The sequence below is a fragment of the Leptodactylus fuscus genome, chromosome 7 (genome assembly GCF_031893055.1).
Source record: "Leptodactylus fuscus isolate aLepFus1 chromosome 7, aLepFus1.hap2, whole genome shotgun sequence".
In the NCBI taxonomy this organism is placed as follows: domain Eukaryota; kingdom Metazoa; phylum Chordata; class Amphibia; order Anura; family Leptodactylidae; genus Leptodactylus; species Leptodactylus fuscus.
In genome coordinates, this window is record NC_134271.1 from 149957376 (window position 1) to 149981471 (window position 24096).

A 24096-nucleotide genomic window follows, 5' to 3' on the forward strand; every position below is an offset into this window, starting at 1 on the left:
TCCTTATGACCATCAACCAGGTCCTTATGACCATTGACCAGTTCCTAATGACCATCGACCAGGTCCTAATGACCATCGACCAGATCCTAATGACCTCCAACTAAGTCGTGATGACCACTGACCAGGTCCTAATGACTGTAGACCTCTTTTGAACAGTCTTATAGGTTCTCTAGAAAGATTTACTGGTTCTACATATAGATATAAGGTACAGAACAAACCTTTCCTTTAATGACTCCATCTGCTTCTCTACCCTGAAGGTACCAAGTCCTATCCATGGTTTCGAGGGTTGACCACCGATCATGACTCTGCCAATCTTGGCCTGGAGTTTCAGAAGATGCTCAAGCTCAACCAGACATTGTTTGTGGCGGCAAGGTGAGTGATGACCCATCGTGTTACATAACTGGACTGATCTACTTTTGAGAACCCCATAAAATTGACAACCCTATGCAGACCTTTAAAGGTGGCCATATTGGATGTGTTTTTTTTCCCATAAACATCTTACATGTTATAAGTCAAAGCCATTTGCTCTAAATCTGCCATATAGTGCACAAAAAGTTAGAAGGACTAATAAAAATAACCAAATTCACCAGATAATACCACAATAGTAGCTTCATACAGTATGATAAGAAGCTAAATAATACCGCTATATAGCTCCAAAATAAAAGTCCTATACCGTGCCAAGTTCACCAGATAATACCAAAATAGTAGCTTCATACGGTATGATAAGAAGCTAAATAATACCGCTATATAGCTCCAAAATAAAAGTCCTATACAGTGCCGTACATAAAGCAAAATAATACAGCTACATAGCTACAAAATAATAGTTCCATATAGTGTAAAAGCAAAATAATATCGCTATATGGCTCCAAAATGAAAGTCCTATACAGTGCCATACAAAAAGCAAAATAATACTACTATAAAGCTACAAAATAATAGTGTGATATAGTGTAAAAACTAAATAATATCGCTATATGGCTCCAAAATAAAAGTTCCTAACTCTGTTATAAAAAAGCTAACACATACTACTATATAGCTCAAAAATAAAAGCTCTATACAGTGCCATAAAAAAATGCTAAATAATACCGCTATTTAGCTGAAAAATAATAGATCCTACAGTGGCAAAAAAATTAAAAACATCACTATATGGCTCCAATATTAACGTTCCAGACATTGCCATATAAAAGCAAAATAATACCACTCTATAGCTGCAAAATAATAGCACCATACAGTGCCAAAAAAAGCAAAATAATACCGTTATATAGCACCAAAATAATAGATCTATTCAGTGCCATAAAAAAAACTAAATAATACCGCTTATATAGCTGGAAAATAATAGATCCATACAGTGCTGTAAAAAAATAGATATATATTACCGCTATATAGTGCACAAATTATACCATACATCATTACTCATATAACATAAACTACCGTAGTAATTCCCACGTCTGGTCGCCACATGTACAGTCCCACATAGGATACTGTATGAAGCCATTTTTTTAGCATGAAATTCATCTCCGTAATTGGACAATTCATCAATGTCGCGGTATGAGGAGACGTGTATAATTACACCGCGGAGAGCGGCCTCACCTGTACCCGTATGAGAAGATAATAAGCCATATCCTTCATACTTCGCAAATACTCCTCAAATAGCTCATTTTATAGGAAAAAAAAGCAGGACTATCCGCACCATCTCCGTCCTGCTTACAAAATGGTGGCGAATCCTAACACAAAATGGCTGCCATCTCTGGTGCTGGCCTTGTTGCCCATAGATGATGTGATTTTTGTCTGTCTGACTAACATGTCGCCCTCTACTGTTTTATAGGGACCACGTGTATGCAATAGATCTACGGAAAGCCAAAGACACCATTACACCGGACAAGGTAAGATCTGTGGATTTCGGCCCTGCCCCCTTAAGCAGGAGATCTGTATGTGTCCCCCACAGGCCCCGTCCGGCGTTGTTAAGCAACAACTCAAACATGAGGGATAATAAATCGGCAAGTTTGCTGCATTCCCCTTTAAATGAATATTCTTAAAGGGTCCCCTCTCTGACATGTCGTAGAGATGGCGTCTTTGGGGGTCCATGAGCCATGGGGCTAAAAACGTATACAGGGCGACTGAATGTTTTGCTTTCTTTTTTAGTATATAACATGGAAGACGAAGGACATGGATAACTGCGCTATGAGGGGCAAACCGGTAAGTGACGCTCATCGTGGTGTGGGGCGGGGGTACTTACCTACTGCCGACCTGGGACTGACATTGAGTTGAACGTGACAGCCCTATAACCTCACCCCCTACAACATAATGCCGCCTTTGACCCCACCAAGACCCTTTTTGCCCCCATACAATAATATTGCCCTACTCTGTGTAACATAAAGCCCCATTAGTGCCCCCACACAGTATAACGCTGGCCTCAACTTGATATAATGCCCTATTGGTGCTCCCACACAGTATAATGCTCGTAAGTGGCCCCCGATATTATAATGCCCTCGTAGTTCTCCCTACACAGTATATTACCCTTATATAACATAATGTCTCCCTTGTGGCCCCCACACAGTATAATACTCGTCAGTGGCCCCCGACATTATAATGCCCTTGTAGTTCTCCCTACACAGTATATTGCTCCTATACAGCATACCGTAATTTCTCCCTTGTGGCCCCCACACAGTATAATGCTTTTTAGTTGCCCCCCTAAATTATAATACTCTCTTAGTTCTCCATACACAGTATATTGTCTCCCTTGTGACCCCCACACAGTATAATGCTCCCAACATATTATAATGCCCTCTTCGTTCTCCCTACACAGTATAATACCCTTACACCACATAATGTCTCCCTTGTGGCCCACACACAGTATAATACTCATCAGTGGCCCCCGATATTATAATGCCCACGTAGTTCTCCCTACACAGTATATTGCTCCTATACAACATACCGTAATATCTCCCTTGTGGCCCCCACACAGTTTAATGCTCCCGACATATTATAATGCCCTCTTCGTTTTCCCTACACAGTATAATACCCTTACACCACATAATGTCTGCCTCGTGGCCCCCACACAGTATAATACTCGTAAGTGGCCCCCGACATATTATAATGCCCTCTCCATACACCATATATTGTCTCCCTTGTGGCCCCCACACAGTATAATTCTTGTAAGTGGCCCCCGACATTATAATGCCCACGTAGTTCCCCCTACACAGTATATTGCTCCTATACAACATACCGTAATTTCTCCCTTATGGCCCCCACACAGTATAATACTCGTAAATGACCCCCGATATTATAATGCCCTCTTAGTTCTCCATACACAGTATATTGTCTCCCTTGTGACCCCCCCACACAGTATAATGCTCCCGACATATTATAATGCCCTCTTCATTCTCCCTACACAGTATAATACCCTTACACCACATAATGTCTCCCTTGTGGCCCCCACACAGTATAATACTTGTCAGTGGCCCCCAATATTATAATGCCCTCTTAGTTCTCCCTACACAGTATATACCCTTATACAACACAATGTCTCCCTTGTGGCCCCCACACAGTATAATACTCGTCAATGGCCCCCGATATTATAATGCTCTCTTAGTTCTCCATACATAGTATATTGTCGCCCTTGTGACCCCCCACACAGTATAATGCTCTCAACATATTATAATGCCCTCTTAGTTCTCCCTACACAGTATATTACCCCTATACAACATAATGTCTCTCTTGTGGCCCCCACACAGTATAATACTCGTCAGTGGCCCCCCGATATTATAATGCTCTCTTAGTTCTCCATACATAGTATGTTGTCTCCCTTGTGACCCCCCCCACACAGTATAATGCTCCCGACATATTATAATGCCCTCTTCGTTCTCCCTACACAGTATATTACCCTTATACAACATAATGTCTCCCTTGTGGCTCCCACACAGTATAATACTCGTCAGTGGCCCCCGACATTATAATGCCCTCTTAGTTCTCCCTACACAGTATATTGCTCTAATACAACATACCGTAATTTCTCCCTTGTGACCCCCACATGGTATAATGCTCCCGACATATTATAATGCCCTCTTAGTTCTCCCTACACAGTATATTACCCTTATACAACATAATGTCTCCCTTGTGGCCCCCCACACAGTATAATACTCATCATTGGCCCCCGATATTATAATGCCCTCTTAGTTCTCCATACATAGTACATTGTCTCCCTTGTGACCCCCACACAGTATAATGCTTCCCCTTTGTTGCCTCTACACGGTATAATGCACACCCCCTTCTGGCCCTAACACCGTAAAATGCCCCCTTGGTGACCTCCATAGACTCCAGTGATCCCATCATGCCTCAAAAATATAATACCCCTTATTGGCTTCCATATGGTATGTGTCACCCCTACACAATACAATGCCCCATTAGTGCCCCCACGCCAAATAATGCAGAGTATTGCACCCTGTCCACGGCCTGAGTTGGACCGTGGTCGGCCATGACCAGACACAGACACGATCCGGCTACAACAATCTATATTACAGATAGGCCTGAGGTGTCCTAGAAAAATGGCTGCCTGAGGGCGAAGTGGGTGTCCCGCCACATGAGCCTGCCCGCCGGGGTGTATCAGCATGCAGCGTCTTGTCCTCACCGCTAATGAACACGGAACATTTCTATCTCCAGGCGACAGAAGGGCAAATTAGGAAACTACCAAACACAATAGGTTGCCGTAAACTGTTTTTACTCCCCGGCACAATCCCCCCGGTCTCTCTGCCGAGGCCTTTGTTACTCGTCTGCGAAATGAAAATTTCCTAAATGAGAACGCTCCGACTGCTGGCCCAGGGAAAATAACATTATCCCCGGCACTAATTAGAATTCGCCTTTAATTAAGAAGAGCATGCTGCTGAGGCTGAGCGGCAGATGACCCCGCTCTCCCGTACACTCAGCGACTCTCTGATGTTGCACAGCGGCAGATTTTCTCTTGCTGAGCTAAGCACTGACGTCTGCACGCTTCTCTTTGTCAATGTCTCACACTCCAGCGCCTTCCGCACTGGCAAGATGCTCTCTCTACGACAGACGCCTTGATTGGATTTCTGATCTTAAGCAAAATGGCTCACCTGCAAGTCCCCCCCCTCCTCTCCTCTCCGGGAGGCTGGTGGAGGAGCTTACCCGAACGAGTCAATGAAAGATGATGAGAAGACAAGAGCTTCTAGACAGTCTGGGGGCAGGAGACGTCTAGGATAGGTTGGAGACTATCACAGATCCCTGAAATTGTTCATTTATCCTCCACTTGATAAAATAGTTTGCAGGAGAAGAACTTAACCCTATTTCCAGGTTGTCCCTCGGTCGAATTTCTCTTGGTAAATGTGGTTTTGATCTTGCTAAACCTCATACCTTGATAAGTGTGTAACCTACGTAGACTTCTCTTCCAATCTTTTTCAGTAGAACATATAATGTTCCGAAATATTACACCACCTGGGGTCCAATTTTTAATTCAGGTTTTATGTCAGATCCTCCCAATACTTGACTAAGAACTAGGGCTAAAATTGAGGAGTAGGAGTTTTGCTTGGTCCTCACCTCAACTCTAAGCTATACCTTCATCCTGCCCTTAACCATTCTCTGAGACTAGAGATCTAGAGACTTTTAGAGACTTCTAGAGACTAGAGATCTAGAGACTTTTCTAGGGTCTGTTGGTTTAGCAGCCTTTGTGCATGTTGTCAGCGCCTTCGTCTTAAGTAGAGGAACCTATGGTAGATCCACCTCAACCTGCAATGTTGTGTTAGAGAACAAAGGCGAGGCTATATCTCTTCCTCTATAAACTCATTAGTTCTTGATATGTAACGTTCATCAGATCTGGAGATTTTTTTGTGGGGCGTGTTGGGTTAGTGGCTTTTTGTGGGACGTGTTGGGTTAGTAGACTTTGTCCATGTTGGCAGTGCCTTCATCTTAGGTGAAGGAACCTATGGTAGATCCACCTCTACCTGCAATGTAGTGTTGATGAACAAAGGAGAAGCTACAGTATACCTTTTACTCCAGCACCTAATCCTCTCCTAAACCATCATCAGATCTGCAGGCTTTTGCGGGCCTGTTGAGTTAGCGACCTTTGTTCATGTTGGCAGCACCTTCATCTTAAGTGGAGGAACCTATGGTAAAGCCACCTCAACCTGCAATGTAGTGTTAGAAGACAAAAGGATAGGCTATATATCTTCCCCTATAGCCTCATTTGTTCTTTAACTCTCATCATATCTGGAGACTTTTTGTGTGGCCTGTTGGGTTAGTGGACTTGGTTAATGTTGGCAGTACCTTCATCTTAAGCGAAGGAACCTATGATAGATCCACCTCAACCTGCAATGTAGCGTTAAAAGACAAAGGAGATGCAATACCTCTTCCTCCTGAATCTCATCAAACCTCATCAGATCTATATTTTGTGGAGTCTGTTAGGTTAGTAGGTTTTGTTCATATTGGCAACACCTTCATCTTAGGTAGAGGAACCTATGGTAGATCCACCATCATCAGATCTGGAGGCTTTTGCAAGCCTTGTTGAGTTAGCGGCCTTTGTTCATGTTGGCAGTACCTTCAACCTCATCCTCTCCTTAACCATCATCAGATCTGGAGGCTTTTGCGAGCCTGTTGTTCATGTTGGCAGCTCCTTCATCTTGGGTGGAGGAACCTATGGTAAAGCCACCTCAACCTGCAATGTAGTGTTAGAAGACAAAGGATAGGCTATATCTCTTCCTCTATAACCTCATTTGTTCTTTAACTCTCATCAGATCTGGAGACTTTTTGTGGGGTCTGTTGGGTTAGTGGACTTAGTTAATGTTGGCAGTACCTTCATCTTAAGTGAAGGAACTGAAGGATAGATCCACCTCAACCTGGAATGTAGCGTTAAAAGACAAAGGAGATGCAATACCTCTTCCTCCTGAATCTCATCAAACCTCATCAGATCTATATTTTGTGGAGTCTGTTAGGTTAGTAGTTTTTGTTCATATTGGCGACACCTTCGTCTTAGGTTGAGGAACCTATGGTAGATCCACCATCATGTTGAGTTAGCGACCTTTGTTCATGTTGGCAGCACCTTCAACCTCATCCTCTCCTTAACCATCATCAGATCTGGAGGCTTTTGCGAGCCTGTTGTCCATGTTGGCAGCTCCTTCATCTTGGGTGGAGGAACCTATGGTAGAGCCACCTCTACCTGTAATGTAGTGCTAGAAAACCTGCCTGAGGGACATGTCACCATTCTCTTCTGCGGAATTCAATTCAAGGTTACCCTTCCGAAATGTAGGCTCACTGACTTTATAATACTATTTAGAAATCCGGGCATGAAATTTTATCCTTCGATTTTGGGTGTCTTCTACTGGGTCATTGTTGTGTAGAGCCTGGGCCCACCAAAGGATCTTACGTTGACAGGCCACAATTTTTGGCTGGGTAGAATCACTTTGACTTGGGGTCCAGTGGTGACGACCGAAACCATTATTTTTTCCCAAAGTAAACTTTTTTCTTGTTTTTGTTGATTTTTTTTATATTTTATGAGGTTGCCAAATTTTTATGAGCAGCGTGTTATACATTAATGCCGCTGGGAATTTGTGTTTGTTCTACATGAAAGGTTTGCGAGGACCGGGCAGCTGGAATACATAATGGCACATACATAACAGCGAGCGGTATTACCTGGCCGCTACGCTCCAGACCCATTCTTGGGGCCTTTTTTCACAACAAGAAAGCTTTATTATTCCTCACAACTCCGCAGGGCAGCACTTTTCACAGAACCGTATATCATTACGGAGTTAAAAGTGTAGGGCCCCAGCTAAGTGGACAGCAGTCAAGCTGTGACACTTTGGACGCCAATGCGAATAGCATAAAAAGTGGAATTTTGCTGCAGGGCTTTCGGAGAAGCCGTTTTAGTCGAGGCTGAATTACCGGTGAAGGTGTTACAGGCGACGGACCTGAACACAAAGGCGGTGGAGCGATAGAGATGGCCGGACAATGGCCAACATCGACGCCCAGATTGTGTATAAAATGGGTTTATTATAGGGAGCCTAGAATAATTCACAAAAATTTCCTTCGAACAATACAGGCTTGATTCGACCTGCTGGTTGTACATTCAAGAAAGAGAAATCGGGCAAAATAATTGACTAGTCAGCTGTTGTCGCTTGTGTGGAGAACAGGAGGCCATTTTGTGGGCCTGAACGAATCCTCATGACCTCACCACTGACCCGTACCGTAGTCGTGGATAGCCATAGACCTAATGATCTATACATCCAGTCTATAGAGGCCTGTGCCTACCTTTTAGAGCTCATGAGCACCAGGCCAGGATTATGGCTTCTGCTCTCTGGTTCAGTTCCTACCTTTTTGGATCTCATCAGCATAAGACATGAATTATGGTTTCTACTACGACAGGGATTGTGGTTCCTTAAGGTTTTTTTTAATGTTCCAGCCTTTTTAGGCCTCATCAGCATAAGGCATGAATTATGGTTTCTACTGCGACAGGGATGCTGGTTCCTAAAGGTTTTTTTTAAATGTGCCAGCCTTATTGGTTCTCATCAGCATAAGGCATGAATTATGGTTTCTACTACGACAGGGATTGTGGTTCCTTAAGATTTTTTTTTAATGTGCCAGCCTTTTTAGGCCTCATCAGCATAAGGTATAGGTTTTGGCCTACTCTTCTGGGATCTCTCCGAGTATGGACTGTCCTGCATTGTGCTGTTTTAGATGTCATCAGGATAAGACATGGCATGTCTTTTCTTACCTTTTTAGATGTTTGTTGCCCATATTGCTTTATCCTACACTCGTCTTTTTAGATCTGATCAGTATAAGACATGGATTACTGTCCTTTTACTATGCCAGACTTTCAAGATGGACTCAGTACAAGGCAGTGATTCTGGCCAGCTCGCTCTTTGTACTGCGTCTGACTTTCTAGATGTTATCAGTATAAGGCATTGTGGCCCGCTCTCTTTATACTGTTCCAGACTTTTTAGATGTTATCAGTATATGTCAATAATTATCACCTGCCCTCCGTCACACTTTCTAGATCTCATTGGTATAAGGCAATGATTATGGCCAGCACTCTTTGTTCTGTGCCTGACTTTCGAGATCCATCAGTATAGGACAATGATTATGACCTGCATTCGTTTTGTTCTGTGCCCTTCTTTCCAAATCTCCTCAGATTATGGCCTGAGCTGCCTTTGGACTGCGCCTACCTTTTTAGGTCTCATCAGTATGTCAATAATTTTGACCCATACTACATTTGTCCTGTGCTAGCCTTTATATAGGTCATCAGGCAGTGACTATGACCCGTCTCCTCTTTTTGTATATAGTATAAGGTATAAGTCAATGATTTCCTTTGTACTGTGCCAACCTTTTTAGATCTCATCAGTTTAAGTCAATGATTTAGATATGCCCTTTGTTTTTGTTCTGTGCCAGCCTTTATAGATCTCATCATTATAAGTCAATGATTACGGCCTGCCCTGTCTTTGTTCTGTGCCAGCCTTTTTATATTTCATCAGCACAAGTCAACGAGTATGGCCTGCCCTCTCTTTTCTTTAAGTGCCATCCTTTCTAGATCTCATCAGTGTAAGTCAATGATTATGGCCTGCACTTTTTGTATGGCCTGCCCTCTTTGTACTGTACCAAACTTTCTAGATCTCATCAGTATCCGTCAATGATTATGACCTACCTTTTCCTCTTTTGTTTATGGCGGACATTCTAGATCGCATCCATATTTATGACATATACTCTCTTTGTTCTGTGCCAGCCTTTTTCTATCTCATCAGAACAGGGAAGTGATCACGTCCTGCCCTTTTTTGTTTTATGCCTGCCTTTGTACATCACATCAGTATAAGTCAATGACTATAACCACTCTTCTCTATTTTTCCAACCTATCTAGACCTCATCAGTATAAGTAAATAATTATTACCTAATTTTTTTTTGTTCTGTATCAGTCTTTTTATATCTTATCAGTATAATGTAAGTCATTGATTAAGGCTTTCAAGAAAATATAAGTCATAATCAATGACTTATCCTGTTCAAATCTAGTAAGGCTGGCACAGAAAATAATCCTCAGGTCTCCTAATCATTGACTTATCCTGATGAGATATAAACAGGCCGGCACAGTACTAAGTAAATGATCGTGTGACCCGCCCTGTCTTTGTTCTGTGCCAGCCTTACTAGATCTCATCAGTATAAGTCAGTGATTATGACCCATACTATCTTTGTTCCGTGCCAGCCTTTCTATATCTCATCAGTATAAGTCAATGACTATTTAAACGACCCTCTTTTATTATTTTGCCAGCCTTTCTAGATCTCATTAGTATAAGTCATTGATTATGACCTGCTCTCTCTTTGTTCTGTGCCAGCCTTAATATATCTCATCAGTATAAGTCAATGATTATCTGACCCGCCCTCTCTTTGTTCTTTGCATTTTTTTTTCTAGATTTCGTTACTATAAGTTAGTGATCGTGACCAGCGCTCTCATTGTTCTGTGCCAGCTTCTCTAGATCTTATTGACTTATGCTGATGAGATAGAGAAAGGCTGGCACAGAACCAAGAGAGGGTAGGTCTATACTGATGAGATCTAGAAGGGCTTGCACAGAACAAAGACGGCGGGTTGGATAGCCATTGATCTATACTGATGCGATCTAGAAAGACTGGGAAAATATTAAGAGAGGGCAGGTCATAATCACTGACTTATAGCAATAAGATCTAGAGAAGCTGGCACAGAACAATGAGAGCGCTGGTCATGATCACTGACTTATAGTAACGAGATCTAGAAAAAATGGCAAAGAACAAAGAGAGGGCGGGTCAGATAATCATTGACTTATACTGATGAGATCTAGAAGGACTGGCACAGAACAAAGAGAGGTTAGGTCAGATAGTCATTAACTTATGCTGATGAGGTATAACAAAGTTGGCACACAACAAAGAGAGGGTGGGTCAGATAATCATTGACTTATACCGATGACATCTAGAAGGGCTGGCACAGAACAAAGTGCGGGCGGGTCAAATAATTATCTGACCCGCCCGCACTTTGTTCTGTGCCAGCCCTTCTAGATGTCATCAGTATAAGTCAATGACTATCCAACCCGCCCTCTCTTTGTTCTGTGCCAACCTTGTTGTATCTCATCAGCAAAAGTTAATGACTATCTGACCTAACCTCTCTTTGTTCTGTGCCAGTCCTTCTAGATGTCATCAGTATAAGTCAATGACTATCTGACCCGCCCTCTCTTTGTTCTGTGCCAACCTTGTTATATCTCATCAGCATAAGTCAATGACTATCTGACCCGCCCTCTCTTTGTTCCGTGCCAGTCTTTCTAGATGTCATCAGTGTAGGTCAGTCACTATCCAACCCTCTCTTTCTTTGTTCTATGGCATCAGTTTAGGTCAATGACTATCTGACCCGCCCTCTCTTTGTTCCGTGCCAGTCTTTCTAAATGTCATCAGTGTAGGTCAATCACTATCCAACCCCCTCTTTTCTTTGTTCTATGTTAGCCCTTCTAGATGGCATCAGTTTAGGCCTCCCTCTCTTTGTCCTGTGCCAGCCCTTCTAGATGTCATCAGTGTAGGTGAATGTCTGACCCGCCCTGTCTTTGTCCTGTTCCTGCCTTGTTCTATCTCATCAGGAGACACAGGTTACCTCCTCTTCTACTTTAGGAACACACATATTAATAATCATACCTATATCTTTATAAATTATCCCCCTGTCAAGCAGTGGAGTGAACTTTTTTTTTGGGTGGGGAATCGGGTGGTGCTTTTTAACAATCAGCCCTGTCAGGATGTGATTGGCTTACATCGATTTTTGGAGCTTTTCATTCGTTTTCATTATCTATCGGGTCTCTTGATAGGATTTATCGATTTTTTTTTCCCTCAAGGTGTTCAACAAGGATAAATCAAAATTATTGGTGTCGGGGCGAAGTGATATAAATACTGACAGATGAGGTGGCCACCGACCCTTCAAGCTGTCTTTGAAAAAGTTTGAGAGCATCGGTTACCTGAATGTATCTTTCCCAGAACCCTGAAAGGCAATACAATATGCGAGTCGTAAAGCTGGGTTACAGTATGGCCCCTCTGTCACCCAGCTTTACCAGGATCAGTAGAGGTTGGAAAGGACGATGCAAGGATGTTTTTGCTTCTGCAGTTCACGAGAGACTGGCGACGATTACCGAGAGCGTATCAATCAAAAAGCTTTCAAGACATCAAAAGTGATGGAAGGCCCCCCCATGAGCGCCACCTGCTGGAGGGCCAGCACCTGACAAAGCCCTGATCACGAATGGCAACACATACGTGACCGCTCCCACATTTGACACCCCCTTGTTTGCCAAAGTAACCCATCAGGTGCCGGGCCGAGCAGGCCGCCGCCCGGGGCAAGATGACCGAACCTGTTTCTTCTTTCTGTAACGCGGACGCTCCGAGATAATTGAGATTTGGGCTCTGGCTGAGCCGCCATTGTTTTGCTCCATCTTTCATTGATACGATCTGGACACGAGTCGCGGTTGCTGAGTAACGATTCGGCTTAAGATAAAAGCGGGATTCTCTCATTCACAGCCGCGCCATTCTTGAGGCTCCCGGTGATTGGTTTTTTTTGCATTCGGAAAAAGGAGCAAATTTACCAAAGGGGAATGAAACACGGACTGAATTTAGTAGTGACGGCGGCGACAAAGACGGCGAATTGAAAGGTGCATTAATGGAATTTCGTGGTCACATGGGGCAATGGCGGAAGTCAGGAAGCCGCCAGGGCTATGTAAAAGGCCTTTCGGCCATGTTTTATCCGTCTCTGGGAAAGCTGGGTCAATAGGATTACTATTACACCTTGCAGTTGTATCTCCGATCTCTGCCTGGCTAACATTGCTCGCTCATCGCTATATCATTGTATACTGTACATTTCCATTCCCACCCAGCTTTCCCAAATCCTGAATGGCAATGTGTTTCTGTCTCTGTCACAGGATGAATGCTACAACTACATCAAAGTGCTGGTGCCCAAGAACGACCAGACCCTCATTGCCTGCGGCACCAACTCCTTTAACCCCACGTGCCGGAACTACAAGGTGAGCAAACATGGCGGTATTATTTATTTATCATTGCGGTAGTCCTACTCCACCCCCTTAAAGGAAATGTCCTGAAGGTTAGATATAAAACCCCTTTTATTGCATATTATTATCATATTCCGGTGCCGAGATATCACTACTTGAAAATGCGGCTCCAATGTCCCTCTGTCAACACTTCCTGTCACATCATCTAGTTATTGGAATAGTGAGAGGATTCTGGCACCAGCTATAGCAATGTCCGCATAATACCTGCTTCAGTACAAGCAGGATTGGACCCAGACTTTGTCCTGGCAGATCTGACAGGAAGTGTTATCATAGGGATTTGGATATTAAAATTCCATCCATATATCTTCTCACGGGAATGGGATAGAGAAAAAAGGTTTTCATGTATTTATTGTGCAGCAAAGAGGCTTTTAGCTGTTATAAAACACCCACTAGTTAAAAGTATGTGACCCCCCCCCCCCCCTCCCCGAATATAGGCTGTTCAGAATCCAATCTGATTGTAAGGACCCATCAATCACAAATCAGAGTGGGTGTGGAGATCTGCCCATGGTGGATGGCACACAATCCCTACTTCTATGATCAGATGATACATACCATCAGTGCTCACTGCCGGTCAGTGCCGGGGTCCACATCTTGGGTTCATTAATGATCACCCTCCGTATTCTCCTAATATTTGGGGTACTCTTAATTCATGTGACACGTATGACCCACATATGTAATCCTCCCCCAGATCAAGACCCTCGAGCAAGAAGGGGAGGAGTTTAATGGGCAGGCGCGATGCCCATTTGATACCAAGCAGGCCAGCGTCGCCCTCTTTGCAGGTAAGATTTGGGCCCAGTGTGGCTTACGCAGAAGATCTCTGACCTATAGGAGGCGCGTAAGAGCCACAGGAGCCACACGAGGCGGACAAGAGGCAGATAGGGGGACACGGGAGCCACACAAGAGACACAGGAGCCACGTAAGGGACACGGGAGCCACATAAGGGACATAGGAGCCACACGAGGCGGACAAGAGGCAGATAGGGGACACGGGAGCCACATAAGGGACACAGGAGCCACATAAGGGACACAGGAGCCACATAAGGGACATAGCAGCTAACAGGCAGATAGGGGACACAGGAGCCACATAAGGGACACAGGGGCCACATATGGGGCACATGAGCCACAGAAGCGACACATGAGCTACATAAGGGACACATGAGCCATATAAGGGACACAGGAGCCACATAAGGGCCACAGGGGCCACATATGGGGCACATGAGCCACAGAACCGACACATGAGCTACATAAGGGACACATGAGCCATATAAGGGACACAGGAGCCACATAAGGGACACATGAGCCACATAAGGGACACAGGAGCCACATAAGGGACACAGGAGCCATATAAGGGACACAGGAGCCACATAAGGGACACATGAGCCACATAAGGGACACAGGAGCCACATAAGGGACACAGGAGCCATATAAGGGACACAGGAGCCACATAAGGGACACAGGAGCCACATAAGGGACACAGGAGCCAAATAAGGGACACAGGAGCCACATAAGGGACACAGGAGCCACATAAGGGACAACAGGAGCCAAATAAGGGACACATGAGCCACATATGGGACACAGGAGCCACATAAGGGACACAGGAGCCACATAAGGGACAACAGGAGCCAAATAAGGGACACATGAGCCACATATGGGGCACAGGAGCCACATAAGGGACACAGGGGCCACGACAAGGCACACAACAGGTAGATAGGGGGCACAGGAGCCACAAAAGGCACACAGGAGGTAGACAAAGACCACAAGAGGCACACTGTATCACATGATAGGCTTAGATACTCTGCTTTAGCAGGCAGAATCACGTGTGATCGGCTTAGATACCCTGGTTCTCTAGAAAGTATCACCTACCATACCGCTGCTCTTACGCCCGTCCTCAGGGTTGTCACCCAGCTTTCCTAGAGTCCTGACATCTGATATTACGACTAGCACTCTCACCGGACTGACCCTCAGTAGATCATGTTGCCCTTCATTGACCACCTAGCCATTCAGGACTCTGGAAAAGCTAGGTGACCCAGGCTTAGGAGCAGTAATGGCGGCCATCTTGGGCAGCCTATGGGTGGAGTGCGCTGCGTTTCTATGTGTCAGCCCCTGATCGTAGGTAAATCAGGCAGACAGGCCTCCATTACTAGTGATGGCGGAGTGCGGCGCGTGCTAATAATACACGGTACGGCTATTAGCGGCAGCCCGCGCTCGCACAGACAGCCGCCGCGCTCAGAGAGACTGTAACTAATTGACTTAGTAGTACAAGCGCCGGCAGCAGCGAGCGCCGACTGTTTAGATTACATGCCCGGCACGCTCAGCCCTCCCCCACCCTATTCTCTTCTCTCTCCGTGTAGATGGAAATCTGTATTCCGCCACCGTGGCCGATTTCCAAGCCAGCGACGCTGTCATATACCGCAGCCTGGGGGAGAAGAGCCCCGTCCTCCGCACCGTCAAGTACGACTCCAAATGGCTGAGAGGTGAGGCCCCGGAACATGGATAGAGTAAGACACATCCATCATGGAAACTTCTCACAGCTGAGGGTTTGTTACAGTTGTATCCGCTCTGCACAGTCCTCGCTGGGCTCCGGTCTAAGGCCGGAACGTGTTACCTGCACCGATACATGGCGACAAACAGGACAGGAGAGATTCCTAGGGTGCAACTGTAACAAACCCTCTGCTGTGATAGGTCTGTAGGATGGGAACCTGCCCCGACGTGTTTCTGTCCTCATCAGATTGACAGATTTTATGAAACTGGGACCACCAGAGGGCACTGCAGCTAATTCGGAATGGATTTATAAAAATATTACCACTAGGGCGCGCTATACATTGTATGATAATGTGACCACTAGGGGGTGCTGTACATTGTATGATTATGTGACCACTAGGGGGTGCTGTACATTATATGATTATGTGACTACTAGGGGGCGCTGTACATTGTATGATAATGTGACCACTAGGGGGCGCTGTACATTATATGATTATGTGACCACTAGGGGGCGCTGTACATTATATGATTATGTGACTACTAGGGGGCGCTGTACATTGTATGATTATGTGACCACTAGGGGGCGCTGTACATTGTATGATAATGTGACCACTAGGGGGCGCTGTACATTGTAAGATTATGTGACCACTAGGGGGCGCTGTACATTATATGATTATGTGACTACTAGGGGGCGCTGTACATTGTATGATAATGTGATCACTAGGGGGCGCTGTACATTATATGATTATGTGACCACTAGGGGGCGCTGTACATTGTATGATAATGTGACCACTAGGGGGCGCTGTACATTATATGATTATGTGACCACTAGGGGGCGCTGTACATTATATGATTATGTGACCACTAGGGGGCGCTGTACATTATATGATTATGTGACCACTAGGGGGCGCTGTACATTATATGATTATGTGACTACTAGGGGGCGCTGTACATTGTATGATTATGTGACCACTAGGGGGCGCTGTACATTGTATGATTATGTGACCACTAGGGGGCGCTGTACATTGTATGATTATGTGACCACTAGGGGGCGCTGTACATTATATGATTATGTGACTACTAGGGGGCGCTGTACATTGTATGATAATGTGACCACTAGGGGGCGCTGTACATTGTATGATTATGTGACCACTAGGGGGCGCTGTACATTGTATGATTATGTGACCACTAGGGGGCGCTGTACATTGTATGATTATGTCACCACTAGGGGGCACTGTACATTGTATGATTATGTGACCACTAGGGGGCGCTGTACATTGTATGATTATGTGACCACTAGGGGGCGCTGTACATTATATGATTATGTGACTACTAGGGGGCGCTGTACATTGTATGATAATGTGACCACTAGGGGGCGCTGTACATTGTATGATTATGTGACCACTAGGGGGCGCTGTACATTATATGATTATGTGACCACTAGGGGGCGCTGTACATTGTATGATAATGTGACCACTAGGGGGCGCTGTACATTGTATGATTATGTGACCACTAGGGGGCGCTGTACATTGTACGATTATGTGACCACTAGGGGGCGCTGTACATTGTACGATTATGTGACCACTAGGGGGCGCTGTACATTGTATGATTATGTGACCACTAGGGGGCGCTGTACATTGTATGATTATGTGACCACTAGGGGCGCTGTACATTGTATGATTATGTGACCACTAGGGGGCGCTGTACATTGTATGATTATGTGACCACTAGGGGGCGCTGTACATTGTATGATTATGTGACCACTAGGGGGCGCTGTACATTGTATGATTATGTGACCACTAGGGGGCGCTGTACATTGTATGATTATGTCACCACTAGGGGGCGCTGTACATTGTATGATTATGTCACCACTAGGGGGCGCTGTACATTGTATGATTATGTGACCACTAGGGGGCGCTGTACATTGTATGATTATGTGACCACTAGGGGGCGCTGTACATTGTATGATTATGTGACCACTAGGGGGTGCTGTACGTTGTATGATAATGTCACCACTAGGGGGCGCTGTACACTGTATGATAATGTCACCACTAGGGGGCACTGTACATTGTACGATTATGTCACCACTAGGGGGCGCTGTACATTATATGATTATGTGACCACTAGGGGGCGCTGTACATTGTATGATTATGTGACCACTAGGGGGCGCTGTACATTGTATGATTATGTGACCACTAGGGGGCGCTGTACATTGTATGATTATGTGACCACTAGGGGGCGCTGTACATTGTATGATTATGTGACCACTAGGGGGTGCTGTACGTTGTATGATAATGTCACCACTAGGGGGCGCTGTACACTGTATGATAATGTCACCACTAGGGGGCACTGTACATTGTACGATTATGTCACCACTAGGGGGCGCTGTACATTATATGATTATGTGACCACTAGGGGGCGCTGTACATTGTATGATTATGTGACCACTAGGGGGCGCTGTACATTGTATGATTATGTGACCACTAGGGGGCGCTGTACATTGTATGATTATGTGACCACTAGGGGGCGCTGTACATTGTATGATTATGTGACCACTAGGGGGTGCTGTACGTTGTATGATAATGTCACCACTAGGGGGCGCTGTACATTGTACGATTATGTCACCACTAGGGGGCATACTTTCACATTTTACCTTCTCCCCTTGCAGAGCCCCACTTCATCCACGCTGTAGAATATGGAAATTACGCCTATTTCTTTTTCCGGGAGATTTCCATGGAGTACACGACCCTGGGGAAGGTAAGTGATGGCGGAAAATGGCGATGTCACATGATGTCTGGGTAATAAAGCTGGAGGATTCTCTCCTGCTCTGGCGGCCATAAGGTTAATGACTAATTATCATCCCCCGTCATCTGGAGCTGTCAGCGGCAGCTGCTGGGGGGACCCGGGCGCTGACGTCACGCTGCCATCCTCATGTGGCCAGCCTGCCAGCTCCTCTTATCTCTGCCGCAGCCGCCGCGCCGCATTACAAGCCAATTACACGTCCCCATCTGAGCCGCCGCTGATAATAGTCACCGCCGCCTCCAGATACTACTTATCCCGCCATCTCCCCCCCGGGCACCAGAGGGCGACGCGGCTATCTGTACGGGGGCACCGAGGAGCGCGGCCGCTGGTCACCGTATCAGCAGGACGCAGCATACAGATTAATGGCGGCCAGTCCTGTGTGACCTCTATATACAGTATTACATCACAGGATTAGATACAGCACACAGATTATACAGCCGGTCCTGTGTGACCTCTATATACACAACCGCAGTATCACATCATAGGATTAGATACAGCACACAGATTATACAGCCAGTCCTGTGTGACCTCTATATACACAACCGCAGTATCACATCATAGGATTAGATACAGCACACAGATTATACAGCCAGTCCTGTGTGACCTCTATATACACAACCGCAGTATCACATCATAGGATTAGATACAGCACACAGATTATACACCCGGTCCTGTGTGACCTCTATATACAGCCGGCAGTATCACATCATAGGATTAGATACAGCACACAGATTATACAGCCAGTCCTGTGTGACCTCTATATACACAACCGCAGTATCACATCATAGGATTAGATACAGCACACAGATTATACACCCGGTCCTGTGTGACCTCTATATACACAACCGCAGTATCACATCATAGGATTAGATACAGCACACAGATTATACACCCGGTCCTGTGTGACCTCTATATACACAACCGCAGTATCACATCATAGGATTAGATACAGCACACAGATTATACACCCGGTCCTGTGTGACCTCTCTATACAGCCGGCAGTATCACATCATAGGATTAGATACAGCACACAGATTATACAGCCAGTCCTGTGTGACCTCTATATACAGCCGGCAGTATTACATTACAGGATTAGATACAGCACACAGATTATACAGCCAGTCCTGTGTGACCTCTATATACAGCTGGCAGTATCACATCACAGGATTAGATACCGCACACAGATTATACAACCAGTCCTGTGTGACCTCTATATACAACCGGCAGTATCACATCATAGGATTAGATACAGATTAATGGTAGATCAGTAGGGGTCTGCTCCATGTGGTGCTGCCCCCTAGAGGTGTTCCCTGTGTGTATCCTCCATTCATGGCCGCCGTCCTCATCGCCCTCCTGAGCCGCAGTCTTTCCGTTCCATTGATCTCTGATTCTTGGCCATTTCTTGCCGCTTGTTCCTGGCCTTGTCCTGTCTCTTTGTATTTGGTGCAGTCATTGTCCGCGCGGTGCGCTCGCCTAGGCGGGCTGTCTGCCATTCCTGACCTATAGTAAAGTTCTCTCCTCAGGCCTCCAGGCCGTCGCACCGCCATTCTCTGCCCAGTCTCCTTACTGTGTTCAGATAGTTTAAAGGAGAACCCCCTGTTATTACATGAGCCAGGGAACACTTACCATATATGAGTATTCTATGGGAGGACTATGTGCATGTTACAGTATGCTGGCGGTATATGGTGGTATTATGTGCGCTGTGTGTGGCAGTTTTATTTCCGGACTACATGACAGTATTATGCAGGATATACATAGCAGTATTATTTTAGAATTTTATGGTACTGTTATTTGGGTTGTAGAAGGCAGGATGTGTGCGAAACTATATATTGATATTATGTGGCACTCATACGGCAGCATTATTTTCAGACTATTTAGTCGTATTATGTGGGCTGTATATGGCAGTATTATTTTGACACTATATAGAGGTATTAAGTGGAGCGTAAACAGCAGTATTATTTCAAGATTATATAATAGTATTACAGTATGTGGAACAGTATTATTTTTACTATATAGTGGTATTATGTGGCAGTATTATTTTGAGGCTATATAGTGGTATTATGTGGATTGTATATGGCAGTATTATTATTACTACCATATAGTGGTATTATGTGGCAGTATTATTTTGAGGCTATATAGTGGTATTATGTCGAATGTATATGGCAGTATTATTTTTACTATATATTGGTATTATGTGGAACGTATATGGCAGAATTATTTTGAGGCTATATAGTGGTATTAGGTGGAATGTATATGGCAGTATCATTTTTCCAAAGTATGAGGGGTTTGTATTGGCTGTATACAGCATTATTATATCGACATTGTCTTTCCGTATTATATGGGGTGTACACAGCAGTAAAATTTTGAAATCATATTGCAGGATTATGCGGTATGTGGTAGTATTATTTTGAGACCATATGTAGCATAATGCGGACTATATACGGTATTATAATTTTTCAATATGTGATGGTATTATGCGGGTTTAGCACTATGTGGCAGGATTATATGGACTGTATATGGCATTATTGTGTTGCCATTGCAGGACAGTATTTCAACCGTATATGGCAGTATTATTTTATCACTATATGACAGAATTGTGAAAACTGTCTATACTGGCGATTGGGGGTTCACTTGCTCAAGACATCTGTACAACCGGTGCCATCTTGAACATTAAGGAAAAAGCCCAGAACTTTTAAGGCCATTGAGGCCAGGCCCGTCCGGTAGAGGGTGGGCTGACTAGGATGTGGGTACACACATCCTAAGCGAAACTAAGTACAGCCCCTGCTACGTTTGGGATGTCCTTCACAAGACTTAAGGCCCCCGACAATATAGGAGGCTCATCTTATATACAGAAGAAAGTGAGAGTCAGCAGTGGAACCTCAGAGATAGGAGGTCCCCATGGATGGTTGGCCTTGGTTCCAACCAAACATTGTACCTGCCCAAAGCTCTATCAGTCAACTTGACGCAACGTCTCCATTCTTCTAATGGATCCTTATCGAAACATATTGGGTGGAGTTACCCTCTCAATAAACCTCCATGTCCAATGTCTTCCAGGTGACGTTTTCCCGAGTGGCCAGGGTCTGTAAGAACGACATGGGAGGTTCCCCTCGGGTTCTGGAGAAGTACTGGACCTCCTTCCTGAAGGCTCGTCTCAACTGCTCAGTCCCCGGTGACTCCTTCTTCTACTTCGATGTCCTCCAGTCCATGAGTGACATCCTCACCATCAATAACCGTCCCGCTGTCATCGGAGTTTTTGGCACGCAACCCAATAGGTAAGACGAGACCACCCAAATAAGTTATGCCGTTAAGTGACATGACTGTCTACACTGTGTAGTCTGTATCCAGGGGCAATCGGCAGGATTTGTACTATCGCTTTAGAAGTGAATAGCAAAGAAAACATGACATGGCCCAAACTTCGAGATAGGTAAAGCGAAGTATCAAGAGAATCGTAAAACGCGATTAGATAACGATGGCTATTAAGAGATGATGATGCAATCGGGCCTTCTCCTCCACCGTACACCTGCGGCCCGGTTATTATATATTAATGGCTACTCCCCAAAGGGCTATGAAAACTGCGAGAGTGCATAGGAAGCGGCTAATAATGGCTGCACGGAGCGCGACCGCGTCCAGGAAAAGCCAAGCACTCTACAGACCCTATTAGTGGATTAGGTAAGCAAAACAGAAGCGTACGGAGATGCCCAGTAGGGCCGTGAAACAAAAAAATGAAGTGGCTGGGAAAGTTCAGAGGAAGATTTAAGGCCGACTCTGCGGCAGCGAGACAAAACGTAATAAAGACGGGGGCGATAAATTACAGGTTATAAAGAAGGAAACCGCAGGTAATGGAGGGCAATACATCAGAGCAAGGTGCCAGAGCCGGAGGCCTCCTCTCCGGGCCGCAGACTTCATCCCAATGGCTGCCGGGAGAGGCAGAGAATAAATCCATTTCTATCAATGTTTTCCATGGCACAGAATGTATGGTCTCATAAAGGGAATACATCTTCAGGGACGTCTTATTATTGGATGGGAGGCACATTAGCGTCTACGTGGCGTCAAGAGTATGGCCGTCGAGGGAGAGCGGCCATTAAAATGAGAGATTAATACGGCCGTTCAGAATTAGGACAGAAATTCTCATTAGCAAGTTTTTCCCCTGCCTAAAGGTTTGAGGCTTTATATAAAATCCGGTAATATACGGCCATAAACCGAAGGGCGGACACGGCGTGGAGGTGAGATGAATAAAAGCGCGGTCTACTGGGTTCAGTTTCCATTTTTTTTTCCCTGTCTTCCTAGCATCACCGGGTCTGGTGTGTGCGCCTTCTACATGGATGAGATTGAGAAAGTCTTCAACGGGAAGTTCAAAGAGCAAAAGACCACTGAATCGGCTTGGACCCCCATTCCAGAAGATAAAGTCCCAGTTCCTAGGTAAGGGCTGATTTCGAGAAGAACCATAGATTGCACCTCCTCGAATATCAATAGATTTAAGGCTTTGTAGGTTTCAGGAGATTAACACCTTTGGGCTTCAAAAAAAGATCGATCGCTTCAGGCTCTCAATAGATCCATAGAAGGAGGCTTTGAGGAGATCCATATCTTGATTCCTGAAGAACTAATGGAATTCATCGCTTTAGGTGTTATTGAGATCTGAAACTTGAGTGTTTCAAGAGAGACAAAGCTTGAGGCTTTCGGGAGATCCTAAGCTTGAAGTTTCAAGGAGATCCATAACTTGAGGCTTCAAGGAGAACTTGAGGTTTCAAAGACATGCCTAGCTTGAGGTGTGAAGGAGATCCATAGCTTGAAATGTTGAGGAGTTCCATAGCTTGAAGTTTCAAGGAGATCCATAACTTGAGGGTTCATGGAGACCCCTATCTTTAATCTTTGAGAAGATAATATTGGAGAGGCTTTTGGCAGTGCTATAGCTTGAATCTCTGAGAAGATCCACAACTTTATGCCTTAAAGAAATAGTATAAGGATTGTGGAGCTATATAGCTGGAGGCTTTGAGGAGATTAATAGCTTGAGGTTACAAAAAGATCCATAACTTGAGGCTTCAAAGACATGCCTAGCTTGAGGTGTGAAGGAGATCCATAGCTTGAAATGTTGAGGAGATCCATAGCTTGAAGTTTCAAGAAGATCCATAACTTGAGGGTTCATGGAGACCCCTATCTTTAATCTTTGAGAAAATAATATTGGAGAGGCTTTGGGGCAGTGCTATAGCTTGAATCTCTGAGAAGATCCACAACTTTGTGCCTTAAGGAAATAGTTTAAGGATTGCTGAGATATATAGCTGGGGGCTTTGAGGAGATATATAGCATGAAGCTTGAGGAGATTAATAGCTTGAGGCTCCAAAAACATCTATAACTTGAGACTTCAAGGAGAACTTGAGGTTTCAAAGACGTGCCTAGCTTGAGGTGTGAAGGAGATCCATAGCTTGAAACGTTGAGGAGATCCGTAGCTTGGAGTTTGAAGAGATTAATAGCACAAGTCTCCAAAAAGATGAATAACTTGAGGTTTCAAAGAGATCCATAGCTTAAGTTTTCAAACACATCTATAACTGGAAGGTTGAAGGAGACCAATAGCTTGAACTTTGACTTTTCTCTTCCCATCTTCCAGGCCCGGGTGTTGTGCCGGCTATGGCAGTGCTGCTTCCTACAAGGCATCCAATGAGTTTCCAGATGAGACCCTTTCCTTCATCAAATCTTTCCCTCTCTTGGATGAGGCCGTACCTTCCATTACAGAGACACCATGGTTTACCAAAACAACCAGCAGGTAT

General features: G+C 44.9%; 1 protein-coding gene across 3 annotated transcripts in view; it reads left to right on the forward strand.

Annotated features, from left to right (window-relative positions):
* Window positions 1–24096, forward strand: part of SEMA6C (semaphorin 6C) — a 148630-nt gene that overhangs the window by 100324 nt on the left and 24210 nt on the right. For all 3 annotated transcript variants that reach the window (XM_075283270.1, XM_075283271.1, XM_075283272.1), the window contains exons 4-13: window positions 258–372; window positions 1823–1880; window positions 2140–2193; window positions 12906–13007; window positions 13741–13831; window positions 15403–15525; window positions 18201–18289; window positions 21389–21606; window positions 22622–22753; window positions 23937–24092. In XM_075283270.1, coding sequence (XP_075139371.1) covers window positions 258–372; window positions 1823–1880; window positions 2140–2193; window positions 12906–13007; window positions 13741–13831; window positions 15403–15525; window positions 18201–18289; window positions 21389–21606; window positions 22622–22753; window positions 23937–24092 — 1138 coding nt within the window. The remainder of the gene's footprint in view (window positions 1–257; window positions 373–1822; window positions 1881–2139; window positions 2194–12905; window positions 13008–13740; window positions 13832–15402; window positions 15526–18200; window positions 18290–21388; window positions 21607–22621; window positions 22754–23936; window positions 24093–24096) is intronic.